The 14274-nt window shown below is 38.4% G+C and overlaps 1 protein-coding gene across 1 annotated transcript; it reads right to left on the bottom strand.

The window, feature by feature from the left end:
- Positions 1 to 1302: 1302 nt before the first annotated feature.
- On the bottom strand, positions 1303 to 14198 carry LOC120474915 (transmembrane emp24 domain-containing protein 11). Its single transcript, XM_039665547.2, has 5 exons — positions 13979 to 14198; positions 2254 to 2345; positions 2023 to 2148; positions 1787 to 1933; positions 1303 to 1619 (listed from the first exon to the last, which is right to left on the bottom strand). The coding sequence occupies exons 1-5, from the start codon at positions 14124 to 14126 to the stop codon at positions 1470 to 1472; spliced, it is 663 nt and encodes a 220-aa protein (XP_039521481.1). The 5' UTR covers positions 14127 to 14198; the 3' UTR covers positions 1303 to 1469.
- Positions 14199 to 14274: the final 76 nt, after the last annotated feature.

Genomic DNA, 14274 nt, shown 5'->3' with positions numbered 1-14274 from the left:
CAGTAGTGTAAGGCATTACTAATCAATTTTCAGTAATATTTTACTCGTTACATGTTCAGTGAGGTTTGTATTACAGTTGTATTACAGTGTATTGTCTGCTTTTACTTCTTAAAGGCAACAGACTATGTGAAAGTTTTAAAGCAGTCTTTTAGTGCCAGTTCAGAGCGGTCGCGTCTGTAACATTGTTTTTTCCTCATAAATGCGAACACGAAAGCTAAAATAAAATGAATATTTTAAGTTCTATGGAGACTGCAGAGCCAACCCTTCTTCATCCAATTTGCGCAGTGTAATTAACAGAATTACAAAAAATATATTTTACCTCCTATTTTTTTGTCACGCATGAATGTGTGTCTTTTCCCTAATATTAAAAATAAAACATAGACTGATATTTGTCTAATGTCTGGAGTCCTTTAAGGAAGTAGCCTATATACGTTTTAATACATGTATTTTCTGAGAATTTTTATTTCAAGTTTTGACTGCAAATGTCATGTCCATAATGCTGGACTTCCCCAATTTTAAATAATTTATCCTCAACTAGTTTTGTGGTGTAGGTCTACGTATTTTATAATGTTAACTTCAAATAATACTAATAGCCTAATTTAAAGATAAGGCAGCATTGGATCTGGACGGTAAGGAGAATAACGCTGGAGTTGGAAGAGGTGTGTCGCGATTCTGTAGGTTCGTGGATCTGAGTCGTGTGGCGAATCCCGATTTCGGTTTCATATTGCATATCGTTACAGCCCAAAAGTTAAGTTCTACTTAGTTATTTTGGTGAAAGTAACTCAAAAGTAATACATGAGTAATGTAACGCATTACAATTCTGAGACAGTAATATTGTAAGGTAATGAATTACTTTTAAATAACAGTAAGTAATACCTAATGTATTACAGTTTGGAAGTAACTTGCACAACACTGGTGGGAACTATGTATAGGGCATCTAGTCTCTATAGCTTCCGGCAAATACTATGACTAGTAACCACTGATATAGTCATTATACAGTTCAGTGCTAGTAACTTTATTTCAACGATTTAAAAACTGTAAATCATAATGATTAAATACTTACGTAATACTTTTGATAAAAAAAATTGAACAAAATGTATAGGCTATGTCTGCTATTTTATTTCTGATTAAAGTTGATCGTTTTAATTAGTCAAAATTAAGGGCCAAATGATATGGTGGAAACAGTAGGCCTAATTAACATATTAAATGTTTGTTGATGAATTCATAATTTTTTTTTTTTTTTAGAGGAGCATCTTCTGGAGTGAAATAAAACACAAAGAGAAAAAAAATGTTTAATGAATAGCCTTCATATAGACTATGAATTTATTAAATTAGGCACAGTTGTGAAATATTCTCTTTGCAGAGTACATGATTGTTTACTCTCAAATTAGATCATTTAGACTTCTACATATCAAAATACTTTAAACAATGTAGAATTATCTAAACATACAGTTAGTCATTTCATAAGGCTAAACCAACTTCTTTTCGATGAGAAAGTCTTTGAGGTTTTTCATTTGCCAGATTCCAACAAAGAGGAGGATTGATGTCTGAATAATGGCCCACCACAAAACGTTTCCATTTGTTTCCTCACTCATTTGGCGAAACTTCTCCTCACGTTCCTGTTTGCAGTAAAATAAACATACAAATTGCATATAATCACTGAGGGTAAGTACACCTTGGAAAATGTGGACAGTTGACACCCAGTCTGGTCCTCATTCCGATTTTGGCAAGCAATTAATATGGTAACATTTGGTGTCAGGCCATCCTACTAACTGTGTTTACTAACCCTTTGGAAATGTTGCTGTCTGCTAATGTAATGCATCTGGTCAATGAGATGTTGCAGGTTGTATTCCATTGCTTCCATAGTGTCCTTTGCCTCAGCAGCATTAGGATCAGTTGTGTGCTCGCCCATCTGGACATCTAAATGTACTTTCTGTGCATAAAGAGAAAAGTAAAAGCCCCAAGGAGACATTTTAAGCAGGTCAAATTCAACATGTGAGGTCACAGCATCACACAACTCACCAGACGATCACCAGCGAACACAGAGAACCTGGTGGAGTTAGATTGCATGCACACAAAATGTTGACCCGAAGCATGGGATTTAAAGGTGAATTTTCCAAATCTCCCAAAGCGTTTTAACAAGACCACCTGCACATGACAGAGTGAATCAGAAGAATTGTAGGTGGTAATAGTTAACAGTTTGTGTCATTTTCACTTATTCCATGAGTACATAAAGAGTTGAATGCTTTATACCTCATGGTTAGGGTCTCTCACAGTCACTGTCAAACCAAGGTGTGGAGTATTGCCCTTCTTATTACTATCCCAGTGCTCTAGCAAAAAGACACCTGAAGGGAGAAACCAATAGTCAATGATAACTGTAGTCCTTAAAACATTTTTACTGTCCACTAGGACTAATGTAGATACTTTGTGTATATTTTTAATACATCCATGAACAACAAAGCTAAATTCCCTATTAATTGTTCAAATCATGACGGATATTGTATATGTGTCATTTATTATAAAGAGCTCCTATCATAGCATTTGAAATGTTCCTATTTTTGTTTTGGGAGTTCCCAAAAACAGTTTAACGTGCATGCAAGGATAAAAAACACTTTATTTGTCTTATAATATGCATTTATTGTTACCTGATTTGCTCAACGACTCTCAAATGATTCGTTAGACGATTCATTTTCCCAAACACCTTTGAGTGATGCGAATCTGCGGCTATTGGTCAAGTGAACCAGTCAGTTATTGGTAAACCGTAGGCAGAGATTGTCGGTAGCGGAACGCCCATCACCATTAATGGATTACAGCTTGTCAAGTGTTGAAAATTGTATACAATGTATGAACAAACGTGTCAGAAAAAGTGCACTTTCCACACAGTCCCTTACTCGCGTCTCCGTCTAGAGCGAGCATTCCCGGCGAAACTCACGACATTGCGGCGGCTTTTGAGGGGCAGTGCTTATTATATAGAGCAAAGTCATATTTGGCGTTTAGTCGTTTAGGAGGTAATTTTCATTTTTCAGTGAATGTCTGGAGAATATCAAAAACAAAACTAACTTTACCCCACTTAGAAGCTGCGCGGAGTGTACAAAACACACAACAGCAAACATTATTAATAATACTTACAGATTGTGATTCGGAGGAGGACGAACCTGATCCATATACAATGGATACTGAGCCCTCCTTCGGGAACAACTGGCTTGCGAATCCACATTGGAATTCATTTATGTTTTTGAATGATTCGTCATTAAAATGACAAGGTTCGGGCTATATTGTTGTGGTATCGTTGCAAATATGAACTCTAACCACTGATTCTTCACATGCTCATCCCTGAGCAATGAAAACAGTGGCTGAACTGTCTTTGCAATGTAGAACACACAGTCTTCTCGATATGATGCTATCCAGCTGAAGTATTTGAATGTATTCTAGACTTCAAGTTTACAGTTCCGTCTGCGCACGCAGTGTTGGGATAGGCCAATAATGAGCTAATGTTTCGTATCTACGTCACTACGAAACAGCTAGTTTCAAAAACAATTCATTTCATAGACTCAGAGTCGACTCTCACTTTTGAAAGGCAATAACTTTATATACGGTGCACTTTCAGATGTAAATCTTTGTAGGTTTTTTCATTCCCTTAGAGCTACACTACATGAACAGTCATTTTCAAAAATCCATGATAGCACCATCTTTAACATCAATAATAAGCCAAGACGCCTGGCTTAGAGAAGGGCTTCTCTCTGAAAAAAAACAATGGACTTTTCTGGAAATTAGCATTTGAACTCTCTCTTAAACATTATCATTCACATGCAATCAAGTCGATCACACCTCAGTATTGTCTTAATCTGCATCTTCTCTCCACATCCTCCAGACACTCCATTATTGATTTTTCAGAGGTCAGGTGTATTTTTTTATTTCAGAGCATTTAATGTTTTGTATCTTTGAATCACCTTTATCTTTGAATTATTGATTATCTTTGAAAAATCTCTGTGGTTGCCACATATGACCACAACGCATCCCTGAAGTGCCAGCAGAGATTGTGAAACAAACTATGTGTGTTACAAACTATGCTTAACAATGGCATTGGTTTCACTGTCCTCATCCTTTGTAAGTGCATCAAAGTGGATTTGCTTTCACAGTACAGAAAAATGTCTTCTCAACATGTCAACAACTACACAAACCAAACTCTTCCAGGCCTCAGATACAATTGGCCTATGGCTAAGCCATGCCCCCTCCACTCTCTCGGACAAACAGTCAACATTCGGGGTCAGGCGCTATGGTCACAGTAAGAGACATTTCACAGGAGGTAATTGGTGATTTTTGGAGACAGAAAGATTATATATCATCTCGAAATCATTTAACTATGCATTGGATGGTTATATTAATAATTTTATTGTTGAGAAGGTCGATGAAAAGCTCCAGGCAAAAATGTCACATTGTAAACGTGATAAACCGCATATTGTTGCCATCACCATTTAGCGCTACAGTATTTACATGAATCATTCAGCACAACATTATTAACATTTGTTATCTCAACTCAGTTATTTACAGATTAATGAAGCTAAGTGTTATGAACTGCTCCGAGACATAGAGATGAAGATCCAAATGCAGCTTTAATTTAAGAATAGTCGTACAGGCAGGGTCGAGAATCAGCAGACAGGACAATGGAGAATACACAATGGGAATCCAAGAAACAGGCAGAGGTCATGGCAGGCAGCAATAATCAGAATCCAAAAACAATCCAAAGTCAAAAACCAGAAAACAAACACGGAAACCGCTCAGAAATGAAGACACACAGCACAACAAGACTTCATGGTGAGTGACTGAATGAACATGGTATATATAGCCAGACTAACAGGATGATGAGACAGGTGAATGCAATCAGTGAATGAGGTACAGGTGGATGTGATCAGTAATGATGAGTCCGGGCAGTGAGTTCTGGGAAATGTAGTTGTGAGTGAAAATAGTCTTATCTGGAGTGCCCTCTGGTGTCTCTCAGGGGCACTCCAGCTGGTGATCGTTACACTAAGTGACGTGTACTAAGTACACCGCAGCTAGAAGCTAACGTCAACGTTTTCTAATGTTAGTCTAATGTTAGCCTAACGTTACATTAGAGATTTTAAAGATAACGTTCAAACACGTTGTTGACTTAACTTAGAACAGATGTAGACATCCTTGTTTAATTTATCCGCGTTTAGTTAGTGTTGTGGTCTACCGCATCTCTTAATCACATAACTTTATCCAGAGCAGACACTTAGCCTATCTTTATCTTGGTTGAGATGTGGCTTGGGAAAGGGTAAAAAAATACACACTGTCACCCAGTACCCCATGCACACTGTTTGACCATTTTAAACTTAAAATGACAAGAAAAACAAATGAAAACTGACTAACTGCAATGCATTTCTGTGATAGAGTGCAATGCTCTGAAGGGATAATACTGGTCTGACAGTTTCTTTTCTTTGACAGAGCTCCGGTCAAGGAGAAGGGCACGGAGAAATGATTCCAGCAAACTTTTAATTATTGACGTTTGAGTACAGGCATCAGTGTACAAACAGTACAATATGTATTTGAGTGTGTGGTCTATAAAAGAAACAAGAAATAAAATCACGATGTACAAAGTATGAATATGTACAAATGTATACAGTAATATCCAATATAATAATAAACATTTAATTAGAATACTAAACACATCAGTTTATTCAAATATAAATCGAAAAGAGCCATAAATAACCAATATACAAGCATACAAAGGGATTAATGGGCCAAATACATTCTAAATGGATTTGGTGTTCTTTACTTCCATCTAGTGGAAGCGAGCGCAACTGCACCCCATGCGCTCAACACATGAGGGGCTCAGAGCGGGAACTCTAAGCACGTCTAAAGACGACACAGAGGCTAAACACAATTTAACAGTAGGACTAAAGGACATAATAACTGAAACATACCACTCAAGAATACAGCTAAAGCTGAAATAGTATAAAGGAAACAATCTCCAGTCTAATACGTCTTATAACAGTCTCTTAATACAGCAACACTACTAGCAGGAGACGCTCAGATGTTTTGATTCATTGTACTAAATATTATCAAGATAGGCAGAGGCTTATTGCTCAAGTAGAAGCCAGTGAAATTATATTTGAATACAGTAAGATTGTACAAAGAAATGCTGAGAAGATTTTTATTTTTTTGTTTTTGTTTTTAAAAAGTACAGGGCTTTTAAAAAGAATTTAATTATGTAGAAAATATATATCTCCTGCTATACACTCCAGTCCAGCGGTGGCGGTAATACAATAGATTGTTGTCAACCGCCATTTAAACTGAAGAAGAAGAAGAAGAAGAAGAAGAAAGAGACGCTCAGGCGCATGCGATCGGTATTTGTGTTTGTAGCTCCGGAGAATTTCTTCTCTAATCCTTGATTTTCTTCTTTACCACTCATTTATAAACAAACACTTTCTATTTTTATATCATGTGAACTTATCCTCAAAACTATTACTTATAAAAAAAACAATTGGATTGCTTTGATATCGCTACTTATATCCAACCTTCCGAATCTCGGCTAGCCCGCTAGCATTTCACACGTGGCCTCTCGCCTATTGGCCGTCTCATTTTACACCCGTTTCACTGAAAGGATACGGGTTAAATCTGGCATTTCAGTCCTAAATTAGTAGTGATATTTGTAGTATCACTACTAATTTACTGTTCATCTGTTATAATGGCGAACATATCAGATGCGTGTCTAACGTTACCTCTGAGTGCAGGTGAAGACACATTCGAGCTCTTCTCGGTGAAGCAGGAGCTGGAATACGTCGAGAAACAGATCCGTGGTCTGCTGGTGAAGCAAGCCGAGCTCTTGGATCGGCGCTCAACGCTTGAAGCATCACGCGCTGATGCTCACAAATCAGTGGTTAGTAACGTTAACTCTTTAACTCCGACTTCGTCTACTCCGTATGTTCCTCTGCTCAGGAGGACGCGATCATCTCGGGCTTCATTCACTCCAGCACCGACACAACACCATGGATCACACAGCGGAAGACACGAGACAGGACCAGAGCTGCCTCTCCGCCCCTCCCGGTCTTCGAGATCTCCACTCGGAACCGCTTCTCCCCTCTTCGCGAGCCGGAACGCGACGACGCCGTGATCATCGGCACATCCATGGTCCGGCAACATCCGTGCTACCTCAGGTAAGGGTAAGGTGCGCACTCACTGCTTTCCTGGTGCTCGTGTTCTTGATGTCGCTGCACAGGTTCCCGAGATCCTGAACGGGGACGAACGCGTCGGAGCTGTTGTGCTGCACGCGGGAGCGAACGACATCAGACTGCGGTAGACAGAGGTTCTGAAGAAGGACTACATGAGCCTGATCGAGACGGTACGCAGCACAGCGCCTAAAGCAACGATCATCGTGTCTGGACCGCTTCCCACGTACAGACAAGGACAGGAAAGTTTCAGTAGACTATTTGCATTAAATGAATGGTTAATGTTATTGTGTAATGAACAGAAACTGCTCTTTGTAAATAATTGGCATATGTTTTGGGAGAGACCCAGGCTGTATCGTGCAGACGGACTCCACCCCAGCCAAATCGGAGCTGCTGTTCTGTCGGACAACATCTCCAAGACGTTACGCACCAGATGACTAGTAAGTCAAAGTCCAAATCACAGCCTTTGCTGTCCAAACTTAACTAATATGCATAGTGTGGAACATTATATAGAAACTGTGTCTATTCCTCGCTTTGTAAACCCAAACAATAAATCTAGTGCAGCATCTAGCAAAAATCTTTTTGTAATTAAATCAGAAAATCTAAATATCAGTAAACAAAAACAATCTCTAAAGCTAGGTCTTCTAAACATTAGATCGCTCACACCTAAGGCGGTTATTGTAAATGAAATGGTCACAGATAATAATTTCGATGTTCTGTGCCTTACTGAAACCTGGCTTAAACCAAATGAGTATTTCGGTCTAAATGAATCTACTCCGCCAGGATACTATTATAAACATGAGCCTTGTCTGATCGGTCGTGGTGGCGGTGTTGCAACAATCTATAAAGATATTTTTAATATTTCTCAGAAAACAGGTCACAGGTTTAATTCATTTGAAGTACTTGTGCTAAATATTACGCTCTTAGATGTAAGAAGGAAATCCATATTATCTCTAGCCTTGGCTACTGTATATAGACCTCCAGGGCCATATGCTGAATTCCTAAAAGAGTTCGCAGACTTTCTCTCGGATCTATTGGTGAATGTCGATAAAGCAATAATTGTTGGAGATTTTAACATACACGTAGATAATACAAATGATGCTTTAGGGGCTGCGTTTACAGACTTATTAAACTCCTTTGGGGTCAAACAAAACGTCAGTGGTCCCACTCATCGTCTAAATCATACACTAGATTTAATTATATCATATGGAACCATTCCAACTGATATAGATATTATACCGCAAAGCGATGATGTCACTGATCATTACATGGTGACTTGCATAATACGTACTGCTGAAATATGTCATGTTGCGCCACGTTATAGACCAGGCAGAACAATCCTTCCAACCACTTTAGATAGGTTCTCAAATTGCTTACCTGATCTATCTAAGCTGCTAAGTAAACCCAAACAAACAGATGAATTAGAGGAAATGACTAGCAGTTTGAGCACCATTTTCACTGGTACATTAGATATTGTTGCACCAATTAGATTAAAAAAGGTTAGAGAGAAATCTAAAGCACCATGGTACAACAGTGCTACGCATGCTATCAAGAGAGAAACTCGCAACTTAGAACATAAATGGAAACAAACTAATTTAGAGGTCTTTAGAATCGCGTGGAAAGACAGTATGTAACATTATAAAAAGGCCCTAAAAACAGCCAGGGCTGAGCATCTCCGCAAACTAATCGAAAATATCCAAAATAATCCAAGGTTTTTATTTAACACCGTGGCTAGACTAACAAATAAACAGACATCACCAGAGCAAAATATACTGTTACAGTTTAGTAGTAATGATTTTATTAATTACTTCAATGAGAAAATAGAAAGCACTTGAAACACAATTATAAATGTACAATCCTCTATGGTGTCTTATGATTCAGCTTCAATTATGGCCCCTCTAGAACAACTACACCGCTTTACAACGATAGGACAGGAAGAGCTAAATAAACTTATCATTGCATCTAAACCAACAACATGTTTATTAGATCCAATACCCACTAAAACTACTGAAAGATATTAGATATTAGTTCCTGTAGTGGAAGAGCCTTTCCTCAATATTATTAACTTCTCTTTATCTTTAGGTCATGTTCCAAAAATATTCAAGCTGGCAGTAATAAAACCTCTCATTAAGAAACCACAATTAGATCCAAAAAACTTAGCAAATTACAGACCCATTTCAAATCTTTATGTCCATTTATGTCCAAAATACTAGAAAAAGTAGTGTCCGCTCAATTGTGCTCTTTTTTGCAAGAAAATGATATCTATGAAAAATTCCAGTCAGGATTCAGACCGCATCATAGTACAGAAACTGCGCTAGTTAAAATTACAAATGATTTACTTTTAGCTTCTGACCAAGGCTATATTTCAATACTAGTTCTACTTGAGCTTAGCGCTGCGTTCGACACTATAGATCATAAAATACTCCTGGATCGACTACAAAACTATACTGGTGTTCAGGGACAGGCATTAAGCTGGTTTAGATTGTACTTATCGGACCGTTATCACTTTGTCTGTTTAAATGGGGAAAAATCAAAGATAACGTCTGTAGACTATGGAGTACCGCAAGGATCGGTTTTAGGCCCTCTGCTATTCTCAATATATATGCTGCCACTTGGTAATATTATAAGAAAATATGGAATTAATTTCCACGCTGACGACACTCAATTATATATTTCATCACGACCAGATGAAAACACTAACTCATCTAAATTGACAGAGTGTCTCAAAGATATAAAATACTGGATGATGCGTAATTTCCTGCTATTAAATTCAGATAAAACGGAGGTATTACTTATTGGTCAAAAAAACTACTCACAAAACCTATCACAATACAACTTTAACATAGACGGATGTCCTGTTACTTTATCCACTACAGTAAAAGACCTGGGTGTTATACTAGACTGCAACTTGTCTTTCGAAAATCATATTTCATGTTACAAGAACAGCCTTTTTCCACCTTAGAAACATTGCTAAGCTACGTAGCATGCTATCTATTTCTGATGCAGAAAAATTAGTTCATGCATTCATGACCTCAAGACTAGATTACTGTAATGCTTTATTAGCCGGTTGTCCTGCATCCTCAATAAACAAGCTACAGTTAGTACAAAATGCAGCTGCTAGAGTTCTTACTAGGTCAAGAAAATATGATCATATAACACCGATTTTATCATCTCTACACTGGTTACCTATTAAGTTCTGTATCAACTAAAAAGTACTACTACTGACCTATAAAGCCCTAAATGGTTCAGCTCCAATGTACTTAACGGACCTTCTTTCGCCCTACAATCCACAGCGTTCCTTAAGATCACTAAATTCAAGGCTTCTGGTCATTCCTAGGATATCCAAGTCCACTAAAGGAGGGAGGGCGCACTCAGCTCCAAAACTCTGGAATAGCCTTCCCGATACAGTCCGAGGCTCTGACTCGCTGACACAGTTTAAAACTAGATTAAAGACGCATCTCTTTAGTCAAGCATTCACATAATGCTTACCTTTTAGTCCTCTGTCATGCCATACGGAACCGTTTGCGACTGAAACGCATTTCCGCGACAGTGGGGCTCGACAGCCTTAGTCAAACGGGTCGGCACGTATGGTTGGGTTGCGGAGAGTTCAGGTTGCAGAGAGTTTGTGAGATAGTGGTTTTCTAACACCGACTCCCTTATAATGGAAATCCTTATGAACATCAGCTATGCTAATTATTTTCCATCTGCCTTTCTGCTGTTATCTCGGGATGCTTGTCCCGAGAAAAATGGCGTTCGTCAGGTCCAGTTTTGTATCCAGCCTCTCACTGAGATTTCGGATGCCCCAACGCCTGTGATGAGAAGACCAACGCCTGTGAAGAGACGACTCAACGCCGGCAATATGCTATGGCACCGTTTTATATATAAACAATATTTATATTTAATATTTATACATAAACAATATGAATGTTAGCCAGAGGAGAACTGGCCCCCGACTGAGCCTGGGTTCTCCCAAGGTTTTTTTCTCCATCCAATCTGATGGAGTTTTGGTTCCTTGCCACTGTTGCCTTGCTTTTGGCTCGCTCAGTTGGGGATATTTAATGTTTAACAATATTATTGATCTGTGTTGAACTACTTTCATGTTATCACTGTGAAGCTGCTTTGATAAAATCTGTATTATGAAAAGCGCTATATAAATAAATGTGACTTGACTTAATACATAGGTCTAACTAACAAAATACACACAAAGTATGCATATAAGAGACTTGTCAGGAAAAACCGATAACAGTAAACAATATCTTAACAAGTCCGATGGCAATATTTGCATCTTATTACTGAATGAAACTTACTTTCACTTATGTTACGCAATAAGTAATAAGGAAATGACGCACTCAGGACGGAAATTATATCACTACAGTTTCAAAATAAAAGACTTTAGGCTTGTTTGAGATTAGGCTTGTTTGAGATGAGCAAAATCTGCGCAGAACCGATCACCTGTGATCAGCGCGAGATGCATGCCGGTTAGAAATGTGTCCGAGAACGGTCCGCCTGGCTCTGATGTCATGTCAACGTATGTCAAAAAACTCTCGCGAGCGCAAGGCGCACCTGTCGGATTCTGCAGTCACGCCAGAGCCCGTCTAACGGAGAGCCTTGGCACTTCCTATTAGCCCCGTTGTGTATCATCCTGGTTGCAGTTCCATTAGAATTCCACTGGAGGTGATCGCGGGCGAGAGCAGAATGAATGGGAGTCTATGGGGCTAAACGGCTAAAAGTGTCTCTTTCACCTGCTTGTCGTTAAATTAACATAGATTTTATTGTTGATTCCACAAGTTCAATATAGATTATAGGCCAAAAGTCGAATGAATTTTCTGATGTGTCGCCAGTTGACGGGAACTCCGTTTCCACAACGATTACGTATTTCCGTTTTTTGTGAAAAAGGTGTAAGTTATAGACGAATCCGACGAGCGTTCTTGTGTAGGCTGCCATCTTGTGGCGACGCCATTACTGAGCTGTTACACCGGCATAGACATATGCACCGGTATGTAAACAAACCTCGGAGATAAGGTGATAACGCACACTTGATGACAGCTACAGCCAGGCAGACTTGTTGGGTTGATGATGTTAGACATTGGCCTCCAGTCACAGATGAAGGTACAAACGATCTTACAGATTATTTATGAAAATAGCTTGGCAAGCAAGCTAGGCTAACGTTTGCTACCGAGGAAACTAAAAAAAGATCTGTCCATTTGGCAACAATAAATAAATAAATGAAATCAAATAAACAATTTCATGTTTTTCATTTGTGTCCATTATTTATCTCATTTTTACATTGCAACGGGCATGGGTAAGGTAACGTTACAGCTAGAAAGTATACATAATATCGACCAACTACTGTTTTTAAACCATGGAAAGAGGTCAATATAACAGCAGGAGAACAATTATGTCACATAACGTTACATTCAGCTCAGGAAAGCCATTTAATGACCATAGCATGTAAATTGAATAGAAAAAATAACAAGAGAGGAGATTTTGCTGATCACTATATCACACATTTATTATATTGTTTTTTACTTATGTCATTAAATAATTGTTATTATACGCGAATGTCCGCGTCTTGTACTCGCTCAGGAAATCTGTGTAAACCGTACGGCACCAGACAGGGGCAGTCGACCCGGGGTATTCACAATGTTTTCTCTTCAAAATTGAAATTTTACTGCCACCATTGAAACAATTTATAACGGAAACTGTTTACCCACGCGACATTATACAAGGGCTAACGTTGTAACGTTAGTGACAGTCGTAAATCGCGAGCTGTTTATTCCAGTGGACGCAAGTTGCAACTAAAACAATAGAAGGCAATGGCGCAACGCTACCCAGCAACAGCTCAGTAATGGCGCCCGCTTACTTCCGGTAGTTTGCCGGATTCGTCTATACTGTATCTCTGAGCAGTTCTCCGTTTGTGTATTCCGTGTTTCCCTGGGCATTTGACCCTTGCCTGCCTTCTGGACTGTTCACGAACCGGTGCTGCCTGCCTCGACATACGCCTGTTAAGACCACGAGTATTTGGATTGTCCCTTTGTTACTGTTTGGCTGAGTTTATGTCTGCTTGTAATACAGTTCTGCGCATGGACCCGACCATCTCTGTCCGTACGTTACAATGATCTTTGTTTTGGGAGACAATATCGTGCATAATATTGTGCTTCATGAAACTCTACAGACATTTTACATTCACAAACAGCTGCATTACATGTTGCAAGGTGGTCACATCAGAAAATTCATAATATACTACAATATTACTGTATGTAGTTCAGTGTGACTATGGTCTTACGATTTCACAACCATTATATTCCAGTCCCTGTTTAATATCAGATGCCATTGTAAAGCATAATGGTTGTGAAATCTTAATAATTAAATAATTTTTTAATTAATTATGACAATAAATTTGGGAAATCTTTATATAAAAAATAATAATAATAATAATAATACTGTGTTTGTATCATTCTATAAGCCCATAAATTGCCTCTGGCCTGTGTGCTGTTGTTGTTGTTGTCTAGATAAAAAACTTTTTACAGATTAAATACATTCCAGTCAGTTGCATGCAGATTTTTGCATCCAGAATTTATCTTGATGTTTGCAACATAAACAATAATTTGTCTTAATAACAGGGTATCCATACAGCCTAAATATGCATCCAGAGTAACACTTGAGTACACAGAGTAAAAGACTTTAAACATGAATCAATGTTCCATGTGTATTAAAAGTATAATTAATTATATTTTTTAAAAGAATATCAAATTTCTCCTTAATGTATATATTGAATCTTCACTGACCTGTCACAAGTGTGTCCTCTGGAATCTCCTCAATGAGACACTTTTCCTCCTGTTCCCCTAAATCAAAATACATTGCTGGAGCCAAAATGACAAAACTGGCTAGCAGCAGGCCTGTCAGCCTAACATTCACTGCAGTAAAACCATTCATTTTTAAAGTAGGAAAGCTAGAAGTAGACAATCTAGCTGAGGAAACTAGCAAAGCTTTATGTGCACAGCAGGTTTAGTGTGAAATCTGCAGCTGATGTTTGTAGAGTAATGTTTACACAAGGTAAAAGTAATGATAAGACCAGTGAGAA

This window comes from Pimephales promelas, chromosome 9 (assembly GCF_988280905.1).
Source record: "Pimephales promelas chromosome 9, fPimPro1.hap1.1, whole genome shotgun sequence".
NCBI lineage: Eukaryota > Metazoa > Chordata > Actinopteri > Cypriniformes > Leuciscidae > Pimephales > Pimephales promelas.
The sequence above is the reverse complement of the archived record's forward strand: the minus strand, read 5'-3'. Positions and strand labels throughout refer to the sequence as shown.